Here is an 11,492-nt window from a genome sequence, read left to right as displayed (position 1 = left end):
CTTTACTCATAGCTTGAGCTGCCTCTCTTATTTCCTCCAAGGAAATAGGCACATCCAGGGCTACAGCATCAGTACTGCTGAGCTTTGGTAACTGGATCCTAGACAGGAACTATTAACAGGGTATTAAAAACATTAGTATATGAATATATTTATAGTCCCTCTTCGGTACAAAGTTGTTACCATGTTATTCCCCTACCTCTTGGCTTCTTCCCTGTCGCACTTTTGTCTCTAAGTATTCAGAATTTTATCAAAAATAAAATCAACCTCGATGCAACAGAGCAGGCAGTAAACTGTGTTAAGTCAAACAGAACTTTATTGATACAGCTTTGGTGTTTTCCATGGTGACTCTAATAGTAAGAGTCCATGATGCGCCTCATGCTCATGAACCTCATGTTGTTCATGCCCATGTTCATGAAGTTCCTGTACTCTCCAGGCCTCATGTACATCATCCTGCCTCTGTAGTGGGGCTGCTCGTACATCAGCCAGTGTCCGTCCATCACGTGACAGGACATGCAGTTGGACATGCGGTAACGGTCCATGACGTTGTCGCAGTCATCCATCAGCTCATGCATGTGGCCTCCGAAGTTCTCCCTCTCATAGATCCTCATCCTGTAGGAGCCACGGTGCTGAAACATACAATCAGTCATCAACAGTTATTGCCTGACTGTTGCTATGGCTGCCAGCAACAATACACATTTTTGGTAATATTATAAAGATGAGGTCATGTGTTAGAAGAGACTGGAGTCACATCGGTAGAATGAAAAAGACTGGTTGTGTGCTTACCATGGGGATCATGCGGCAGGACCTGATGCAGTCGTTCATTCCCATCATGCTCTGGTAGTCAGAGTACTCGCCCCTCCTCAGGAAATACTGGTTGCCCATGAAATTGGTGCGATCATAGACCATGAAGCAGCCTCTCTCCACCCTACAGGAGTGACACCTGCTCAGGTAGGAGGACATGTCGGCGCAGTCGCTGCTGCACTCATAGGAACGACCCTGGAAGTTCTTGTCCTCGTAGAAGATGACCTGAGTGGGAGACAGAGAGAGACAGCCGTGAACGTGATATATATATATTTGTATGATGGAATATAAGTTAATAAACCATCTAAATAGCCTGTTCCTTGTTCTAATGTTCTCACCCTGCCCATGTTCATGCTGCTGGAAGTCATGTTGCCTCTCTGGTTGCTCAGCTGGTTGCTGATGCTGCTGTTGTCAGTGGTGGATGTGTGTTACCTGTGGAGCAGCTGCTGCTCTTTATAGCACCTGAGCAACTGAAGCCTTTTGTCCAAACAGCCTGAGCCAGCAGGGCGTCATAAAAGAGACGCTCAGTGTTCGGCATTTCTCTTAGAAACTACAGACAAAGAGCTACAGACAGCAGCTGTGTGTCTCCTTCAGTCCTCTGTTCACTCTGTGCACGATGCTTTCTGGAAACCGGCAGATTGTGTTTTTAACATACGTATATGTCAATATACATACACATACATATACAGTGATGTAAAGAGAGATATTTTAAACATTAATTTTGAAATATAAAGAATCTGAAGACAATTAAACTGGCAGACTGTGTCATATACACAGTTTTAACATTGTTCTCTAAAAAAATAAACAAAAAATTAACTGTTATTTAACTCTCACACCACATAAAGTACAGAACATCAGAATAATTATGGCAAATAACCCTAATATTTGTGTTGAAATTTTGTGTCAGACTTTTAATGAAAACAGGTGGCAGCTATTTACGCAAAAAAAAAAACCAAAAAAAAACTTTCTTTCTTTTACTTCTGTAAGTATAAATATTTAAAAAACAACAGACAAACAGCTCAGTACTGTATTGATTTCATAACTGAACAGAAATGTAAAAAACGTATGAAACAAAACAAGTGTTACTTAAAAGAGAACCATAAACAAAACTGTTAAGTAAATACTAGTCATACATCAGATTACCAAATTATTTATGATGAGAAAACACCATTTTTGACTTAACAGACTTAAACTATGACACATTATAATGTAGTCGTTAATAAACATAAGCTAAAACACATTATAATATAGTCCTAAACAGACATAAACTGTAACTGTAACTCAATATAATGTTGGAAACAGATATCAATCCATTCTAATTAGTTGTGTTATTAGCCATACTCTGATTGGTTTGTTTTCTCATTGATTTGTTTTCTCATTTGTTGTTGTTTATATGTATTCTGGTTGGTTTGTGTTCTAATTGGTTGGTCTGTAGACATTCTCTGATTGGTGCGTATTCTGATTGGTTGCCGTATAGATGTATTCTCATTTTGTGAACTCACAGTCACATCTGGGACCACCAACCACAGATTTCACCAAGTTCCTGCCCTCAGCTGCATCTAAACTCACTAGGGGGGCATTTCATCATACTAGCATGTGTCCTTGCTTCCTTAGGGTGGCTGTAGCTCAGTTGGGTTGACCACTAATCAGGGTCAGATACAACAACACACAAGCCAACAGTTGGCTGTTGGTCAAAGTTGGGCAGTTGGTGAGCGCCTGTGTGGCGTGTCCCGTAGCGTTGCTCCTCGTCACCCCCCATCGTCTTTTTTCCCGCCAATTCAGCATGTTGAATTGCCGTTAGCGACAGTAGACCTGTCTGTGAATGAAATCACTCTGATTGGCAGTTCAGCTCAGTGCATAAGATGAAAAAAAGAAATGAGGAAAGTAAACAAACAGCTACAATCAGGAGGGAGTGAGACCACAACCAGCTTGTTACATAGGTAAAATTAGCTATTGAGCTCTTTTGCCCAAATGTTTCCAGATGGTTTGAGTTATTTTTCACTGGCGGACGGTAAATACGCTCTGTTCTTTCAACACTGGATTGCGTTGTTAATGTGCTAATTCACTAACTAATGTCAAAACAGTGTTCCAGTTTCCCTTTTTGAATGAGGAGAACAGACAACTGCTGGCTGCTGGATTATTTCCTCTCATGCAGGCCCAAAATGTCCATGCTGGTTGACTGTCAGCTGTAGTCTTTGTAGTGTGTTCTTGTGCAACTATTTTGGTCAAAACACGGCGACATCAGGCGATGCAGCAGGGGGCCTTCACAGCCACCAGTTTTCTGAAGTTGGTTTGGTGTGTCAGTTACTTATGATGTGCTGCACAACTGTATCACCTGTCAAACCAAGTGAATATACCCCTTATGTAACATCAATTTCAAAGCCTTCCAGTATCTTTCATAGATAGATAGATAGATAGATAGTGATTGTGATGTGGGAATAAATTGTGTTAATAAAGACTCATGGTGAAGGTGAATCATTATACGTCATGGAACCATAGGCTGTACTGGATGTAACTACGATGATGTCACCCATTGGTTTGTGGACTCCTGTTTTGAAGCGTAGAGTTCAGAATTTCGGCCATTTTGTTTTGGGGAGTTCTTCTGGAGCCAGACATGACAATATTTGGGCGAGAGGGTGGAGCTGCAGAGGAGCGAGGGATGAATCTGACTCAGACTATGGTGACACCTCATGGTCCTTGTCTCCTTGTGGTGCTTTAAGTGATTGGAAGACCCTCCATGATGGCAGAGGGGGGATGATTTCCAGGTAACAGGAGGACTGACCAAAGGATTGGAAATCACTTCAGCTGGTTCCTGAGAACCCGAAGCTCTGCAGTGAGGAACAGGCAACATTATGTGGTTATCGGAGCAGGTGACCTTAGGCTGGAAGAAGGGATTTATTATTGAATCTGACTTGAAACACTTCTACCAACGAACCTTGCAGAGGCTTACTGACTGTATCAGGGTTCAGGACCAAAGCACACTTTTAGGGCTCAGTTATGCTCAACGTTAGATATGTATACACACACAGACGGATGCCTCATTCCCACTTATGTATGTGTATGGAGACGAGGCACTGGGAAGTCCATTCATTCCTACATGATAGCCGATGTGCCTGTGAAACTCCTTTTCTTAGATTTCGGTCAGGGATTTGCCTTGAGTGCGTTAAAAAATTGAACTTTTGTGGTGGACTTTGGAGAGACTGTATGACAGTGTGCTAACTTAGCTAACAGGCTATTTCCTTCAATTCAGTTGCCTGTGTTGATTGTAAAGTGAGTTTGTATGATTGAAAATAACTTGTTTATCTAGTTTTAACACATTGTGAATCTGAGTAATGCTATTTTGCTAAAATATGGTTATACATTATATACAGTCAGAGTGTCATTATGACTTGTTCAGCCGTTCACACATATTTTTGATTAAATATTTTGCAAACATGCCACATACCTGGCAGGTCCTGTTTCTGTCCCGATAATGTCCCAACTGCATATTCCAAACTACTGGTTGGTGAAAAACCATAAACTGTGAAAAACAGAACAAATTCTAAGACAGACAAATTCTATCAGGTTTCTATCCATCTGTAAAGAAATGCACTTCCTTGCGTTGGACACTAGAGGCATCATGTGTATATTTATGGATCTACAGACACCAGTCACATACAGTACAGGCCAAAAGTTTGGACACACCTTCTCATTCAATGCGTTTTCTTTATTTTCATGACTATTTACATTGTAGATTCTCACTGAAGGCATCAAAACTATGAATGAACACATGTGGAGTTATGTACTTAACAAAAAAAGGTGAAATAACTGAAAACATGTTTTATATTCTAGTTTCTTCAAAATAGCCACCCTTTGCTCTGATTACTGCTTTGCACACTCTTGGCATTCTCTCGATGAGCTTCAAGAGGTAGTCACCTGAAATGGTTTTCCAACAGTCTTGAAGGAGTTCCCAGAGGTGTTTAGCACTTGTTGGCCCCTTTGCCTTCACTCTGCGGTCCAGCTCACCCCAAACCATCTCGATTGGGTTCAGGTCCGGTGACTGTGGGGGCCAGGTCATCTGCCGCAGCACTCCATCACTCTCCTTCTTGGTCAAATAGCCCTTACACAGCCTGGAGGTGTGTTTGGGGTCATTGTCCTGTTGAAAAATAAATGATGGTCCAACTAAACGCAAACCGGATGGGATGGCATGTCGCTGCAGGATGCTGTGGTAGCCATGCTGGTTCAGTGTGCCTTCAATTTTGAATAAATCCCCAACAGTGTCACCAGCAAAACACCCCCACACCATCACACCTCCTCCTCCATGCTTCACAGTGGGAACCAGGCATGTGGAATCCATCCGTTCACCTTTTCTGCGTCTCACAAAGACACGGCGGTTGGAACCAAAGATCTCAAATTTGGACTCATCAGACCAAAGCACAGATTTCCACTGGTCTAATGTCCATTCCTTGTGTTTCTTGGCCCAAACAAATCTCTTCTGCTTGTTGCCTCTCCTTAGCAGTGGTTTCCTAGCAGCTATTTGACCATGAAGGCCTGATTGGCGCAGTCTCCTCTTAACAGTTGTTCTAGAGATGGGTCTGCTGCTAGAACTCTGTGTGGCATTCATCTGGTCTCTGATCTGAGCTGCTGTTAACTTGCCATTTCTGAGGCTGGTGACTCGGATGAACTTATCCTCAGAAGCAGAGGTGACTCTTGGTCTTCCTTTCCTGGGTCGGTCCTCATGTGTGCCAGTTTGGTTGTAGCGCTTGATGGTTTTTGCGACTCCACTTGGGGACACATTTAAAGTTTTTGCAATTTTCCGGACTGACTGACCTTCATTTCTTAAAGTAATGATGGCCACTCGTTTTTCTTTAGTTAGCTGATTGGTTCTTGCCATAATATGAATTTTAACAGTTGTCCAATAGGGCTGTCGGCTGTGTATTAACCTGACTTCTGCACAACACAACTGATGGTCCCAACCCCACTGATAAAGCAAGAAATTCCACTAATTAACCCTGATAAGGCACACCTGTGAAGTGGAAACCATTTCAGGTGACTACCTCTTGAAGCTCATGGAGAGAATGCCAAGAGTGTGCAAAGCAGTAATCAGAGCAAAGGGTGGCTATTTTGAAGAAACTAGAATATAAAACATGTTTTCAGTTATTTCACCTTTTTTTGTTAAGTACATAACTCCACATGTGTTCATTCATAGTTTTGATGCCTTCAGTGAGAATCTACAATGTAAATAGTCATGAAAATAAAGAAAACGCATTGAATGAGAAGGTGTGTCCAAACTTTTGGCCTGTACTGTACGTAATTGGAAACAAGACGGGAGCCTTCTGTCCGTTCCGCGTTCATTTCAACAGTATTTGTGCACATTTTCTGAAAGCTTACAGATAGGGACGAAACAGAGACGCACCACCGGAGATCAAGGAGGCAGTGTAACATAATTCAAGCAAGATATGACGGTAGGAGACGACAAAGACATTTTTAAAATGGTGGAATGGAACAAATCGGTAATATAGTGAAAAGAAATCTCCATTCACATGTTGTTAGGTATTTAATGGCCTCGCAAACCACCATGGTCTACTGCAGGGGTGTACAAACTTTTTTGAATGGGGGCCAGATAAAATAATGTGAAAATACCTGGGGGCCAACTGATTCTCGCATCAAATGGGTTTAAAAAAATGTGAGAGAAATGCAACCATTTTTATCTTTTAATGATTTATTACTACTTGATGCCTGTCTACAAACAAACGATAGTCCTATCATTGTGAGGTGAAAGGTAAAAATGCAAAGTGATCTTGCTCGATTAACCATTATTGTGTAAGGGCCACATATGGTATATTTTGAAAGTCAAGCCGAGGGCCAATTAAAATTGGTCTGTGGGCCACAATTGGCCCCTGGGCCAGACTTTGGACATGCCTGGTCTACTGCCTCCTTTAAAAGTTACATTATTTTGACTTCCTCCACCCTTGCCTCATTTTTTTGTTGTCTACACCTTTGACTTTGCCCTCTAGTGCCACCTACTGGCTGTATATACTATCATAAAGGACTCATGGAAGTATTACGGCAGTCACATTTACAATGTTCGAAACTGACGGATCTATTTGTACGCAAAGGGAGAATTAATGAGCCCTTAGTTAGCCCTGAGAATAAAAACTGAATAAAATTTGTGATTTTAGGTGATATAAATAACAATGAGTTTTTATTTGAGAACATGCAGCTAACTCACAACTTCAATTCACAACTCATATTATTTATTTATTTACAGTAGTTCTTAATTAGAGTCACTCTCATTGCTGATTGGATTTTATTGTGAAACATCTGTCAAAGAGATGTTGAGTTTCAATAAGAGTTTAACAATAAAGAAACAGTATTACTGACTCATTATAATGCAGATAATAAAGACCACCTTTAAGTAAATAATGTTGAGGTAAATGAGACAGACAATAAACTCCTGTACTGGAGGCCTCATGTACATCATCCTGCCTCAACAACCAATTGTCATAAAGGAAACTATCACCAATTACATCGCCAACTGTAACCCCATTTTACCTATTTTCAATATTTCTGTACCCTGCAAATTATTTATGAGGTACTTTACTTTTTAAAAATACTGATATATAAATATATTTATAGTCTCTTCTCAGTACAAAGTTGTTACCCTGTTATTCCCCTACCTCTTGGCTTCTTCCCTGTCGCACTTTTGTCTCTAAGTATTCAGAATTTTATCAAAAATAAAATCAACCTCGATGCAACAGAGCAGACAGTAAACTGTGTTCAGTCAAACAGAACTTTATTGATACAGCTTAAGTGTTTCCATGGTGACTCTAATAGTAAGAGTCCATGATGCGCTTCATGCTCATGAACCTCATGTTGTTCATGCCCATGTTCATGAAGTTCCTGTACTCTCCAGGCCTCATGTACATCATCCTGCCTCTGTAGTGGGGCTGCTCGTACATCAGCCAGTGTCCGTCCATCACGTGACAGGACATGCAGTTGGACATGCGGTAACGGTCCATGACGTTGTCGCAGTCGTCCATCAGCTCGTGCATGTGGCCTCCGAAGTTCTCCCTCTCATAGATCCTCATCCTGTAGGAGCCGCGGTGCTGAAACATACAATCAATCATCAGCATTCATATTGTGTTAAGGTTAAAGGCTTGGCCAAAATTATACGGACAGCCAGATAAATACCTGATATAGAGCTGCATTTTAACAATATCATCCTTTAAAATGCAAACAGATTAGCGATCCTTAATGTGTAAAGAAATCATTAAGCTCAAATCTAATTAAATACATTTAATTACATAGTACAATTTAATGAGTGTATGGCTTCTGTCTTAATTTATATTTAATTTGAATTTTTTGACAAATCCATTATTTATCAGTATTATTATAAAACTAATTTCTTTAATTTTCCTCATAAATAAGCTGCTGCTGACACTGACACCTGTCTCTGATTATCTGCTGCAATGCCCTATTTAAACTGCTCTGGCCTGCCTACCCCCTCCACCCCAGCTCCTCCTTTTCATGCTCTGTGTAACTTATCAATGTCATTTCTGTTTGTCATTGATGCTGCTCTGTTCTGTTCCTGGGGGGTCTTTGCTGCTGCTCTCCCTGCCTTAGGCTGTCCATGTAGGTGCGTGGAAGGGCAGGAAGGTGGCCTCTGTCTACCTCAGGCTTTCCTCATTTGCACATGGAAGGGCAGAGAGGTGTGCTCTCTCTGCCTTAGGCTTTCCATGTAGGCACATGGAAGGGCAGCGGGGTGTGCTCTCTCCATCTTAGGGTTTTTGCATAAGCCTAAGAAAGGCAGAGAGGCCCCAGAACAGAGCCATACAACCAAATATAATACTGCAAATGGAAATAAAGTTTTCTTTGACTAAAGTGTTCCTGACTGAACTGATGTTCTACTCAACAACTTAACTTCAGTGTAACTACATGAACTCTGTTTACGCTATGCAGACACACCTTAACACTACAGGTGATGTCATGTGCTTCCTGTTACTTCATTTCTGTCTAATGTCAGTGTTTTTGTTCAATAAGGTTGTATCATCTGATTGTCCTGATCCATAGTAATGAAGAAGACTGGTTGTACGGTTACCATGGGGATCATGCGGCAGGACCTGATGCAGTCGCTCATTCCCATCATGCTCTGGTAGTCAGAGTACTCGCCCCTCCTCAGGAAGAACTGGTTGCCCATGAAGTTTGTGCGATCATAGACCATGAAGCAGCCTCTCTGCACCCTGCAGGAGTGACACCTGCTCAGGTAGGAGGACATGTCGGAGCAGTCGCTGCTGCACTCGTAGGAACGACCCTGGAAGTTCCTGTCCTCGTAGAAGATGACCTGAGAGGGAGACAGAGGACATGTTTTAATGACTGATGGAGATCAGACTCGGTTGGGCTGCGAGAACCTGCAGCAGGAGTCCTGCTAATCCCTCATGTCCATCATGAATCCAGATGAACAGCTACAGATAATGTGTACAGTAACAGTGTTTCTTCATTAAAACAGCACTTGTTTGATCTTAAAATCAAAGTTCTTTGTTGCTCCTCTGCAGCTGCTTCATTATTTTAAAATCGAGATGTGTTACTCATAGATATAATACAGACTTACTGTCATGGTTTCAGACAGCTCGGGATGTTTTATGGACACATTTAGGTTGTTTTTAAAACAGCTCTAAGGAGGAGTTTTTAATTGGATGTCTCTATAAAACCTACAGAAACATCGAGATATGTAATGTGTCTGTTTAATATATGAAATACATTGTGAGACATATTCAATATCTGAATGTATGCTGGTGACTAAAAGAAAGTTGAGTTTGAGAGTCACAAATAGAGGCATGACTTAATCACTATGCATTCTGCAAACAGTTGTGTTTAAAATTGAAAATAGTATTAATTGCTTGTTTGTATGGGTCTATGGATATGTATATATACAGTATGTGCGTATGTGCGTATGTGTATACGTAGATTAATAATACAGTATATGTGTATGTGTCTATGTATGTATACAATATATGTATATGTATGTTTGGATATCTACACTTATCTATATATACATGTACATACACAGTATATATACATATGTGTGTATGTGTATATGTATGTCTATGTGTCTGTATATTTACATATACAGTATATATGTTTGTATATGTATGTGTGTGTGTATGTATATATATATATATATATATATATAACATATACATATTTGTGTATATGCGTCTATGTACATTTATATATACTGTATATATGTATATTCACATTTACAGTTTATGTACATATATGTGAATATGTGTATAATTATATATATACTGTATATGTGTTTGTGAGTGTGTATATGTGGGTGATGTTGATCAGAAGCCTTTGGAGGCAGATTTCTGATTTCAGATTTTGGTTGCAGAAATATAAATGTCGTGACAGAGTTTATAAATATTATGATCCACATATACATGATCCATGAAATAAAGTTTTACCTAAAATTATATTTTTTACCTAGTTATGTGTCAGGTGAAAACCTCATATCTCCAAAGGCTGAAGCTTTGTTCGGAATACTGTGTGTTATCGATCGTCATGTCATGTCTTTCTGAGTGATGTGTGTGAGGAAGTTTGGAAGAAATAGTGCATGCTGGGACTTACCCTGCTCATCATGTTCATGTCGGTGGCGGACATGTTGGCGTGTTGTTGACGTGCTGCTCTGTGCTGACGGAGGTGGAGTGCCTTCCCACCTGCGTGAGCTCATTGCTTTTATACACCTGAGTGTCCCTCACTGCACTGTGTGTCAGAGTGCTGAATCAGCACACACACACAAAGCCTCTTTGAAAGGGTTAACAAAGACTGTGTGAGGCCTTCAGCTGCTGGTTTCATCAACAGCAGCACTTTGTTACGGAGAACAACACACCTGTCTGCACCTTTAACCCATTTTCACCTGACAGCATCATATATGAACTGGTGTGTCATAACACATCTACAGAAACACACTGATGACCATTAATCAACAGTAATAACCTATAGTGAAGTATGAGGAGTCATTCAAACACAAAGGAAACTGTGTCAGAAAATATTTGCCACTCTGTCTGTGGACATGCAAGCTTTTAGGTAGACATTTACTACGATTCCCACAGTGCATTTCTCTAATAAACTTCCAATCTCAGAGCTTTAAATTCTGTAAACCATGAGCTCAAATTAGACTCAAATTACTACACCTACAGTTCCCTTGACCAGAGCTGTACCTGAACTCTAAGTGCAATGTTTGCAAAGTCGAAATAAAGAAAATATTTTAATCTTTGCAGATGATTCTCTTACATGAATAGAAGTTCTGCTGTGTTTTTAACTGACTCCCCTTGACTTTATCATAAACACATGCTTAACACGATACTCTATTATCAGTATAAACATGTTTAACACAGATGCAACTTTATTATAAATATAAACATGTTTAACACGGATGCAACTTTATTATAAATATAAACATGTTTAACACAGATGCTACTTTATTATAAATATAAACATGTTTAACACAGATGCTATTTTATTATAAATATAAACATGTTTAACACGGATGCAACTTTATTATAAATATAAACATGTTTAACACACATTGATCATATTCTTCTTGTTCGTTGTAGTTTGTTTTACTTTATTATAAATATAGCCACACTTTTAACACATGTGTTACATTATAAATATAAAACACGTGTTTAACACACATATTACTT

General features: G+C 40.0%; 2 protein-coding genes across 2 annotated transcripts; both read right to left on the bottom strand.

The window, feature by feature from the left end:
* Positions 1 to 295: 295 nt before the first annotated feature.
* Positions 296 to 1,241, bottom strand: LOC117262479 (gamma-crystallin M2-like). The gene is made up of 3 exons (XM_033635468.2): positions 1,140 to 1,241; positions 784 to 1,026; positions 296 to 626 (listed from the first exon to the last, which is right to left on the bottom strand). Exons 1-3 carry the CDS (start codon positions 1,167 to 1,169, stop codon positions 348 to 350), a joined length of 552 nt encoding a protein of 183 aa, XP_033491359.1. The 5' UTR covers positions 1,170 to 1,241; the 3' UTR covers positions 296 to 347.
* A 6,318-nt stretch (positions 1,242 to 7,559) lies between these two features.
* LOC117261912 (gamma-crystallin M2-like) lies at positions 7,560 to 10,490 on the bottom strand. The gene is made up of 3 exons (XM_033634503.1): positions 10,414 to 10,490; positions 8,882 to 9,124; positions 7,560 to 7,889 (listed from the first exon to the last, which is right to left on the bottom strand). Exons 1-3 carry the CDS (start codon positions 10,444 to 10,446, stop codon positions 7,611 to 7,613), a joined length of 555 nt encoding a protein of 184 aa, XP_033490394.1. The 5' UTR covers positions 10,447 to 10,490; the 3' UTR covers positions 7,560 to 7,610.
* Between the last annotated feature and the right edge of the window lie 1,002 nt (positions 10,491 to 11,492).

Source organism: Epinephelus lanceolatus, chromosome 5 (genome assembly GCF_041903045.1).
Source record: "Epinephelus lanceolatus isolate andai-2023 chromosome 5, ASM4190304v1, whole genome shotgun sequence".
Lineage (NCBI taxonomy): Eukaryota > Metazoa > Chordata > Actinopteri > Perciformes > Serranidae > Epinephelus > Epinephelus lanceolatus.
This window is presented reverse-complemented; position numbering and strand designations above follow the sequence as displayed.

What these genes read in the sequence shown, in the direction of transcription:
- LOC117261912 (XM_033634503.1), bottom strand. Translation starts at nt 10,446, where the DNA reads ATGTCCGCCACCGACATGAACATGATGAGCAGG. An exon ending in ACATGAACATGATGAGCAGG is followed by an intron (nt 9,125 to 10,413) that starts GTAAGTCCCAGC and finishes TCTCCCTCTCAG; the next exon opens with GTCATCTTCTACGAGGACAG. An exon ending in CCTGCCGCATGATCCCCATG is followed by an intron (nt 7,890 to 8,881) that starts GTAACCGTACAA and finishes TGTATGTTTCAG; the next exon opens with CACCGCGGCTCCTACAGGAT.
- LOC117262479 (XM_033635468.2), bottom strand. Translation starts at nt 1,169, where the DNA reads ATGACTTCCAGCAGCATGAACATGGGCAGG. An exon ending in GCAGCATGAACATGGGCAGG is followed by an intron (nt 1,027 to 1,139) that starts GTGAGAACATTA and finishes TCTCCCACTCAG; the next exon opens with GTCATCTTCTACGAGGACAA. An exon ending in CCTGCCGCATGATCCCCATG is followed by an intron (nt 627 to 783) that starts GTAAGCACACAA and finishes TGTATGTTTCAG; the next exon opens with CACCGTGGCTCCTACAGGAT.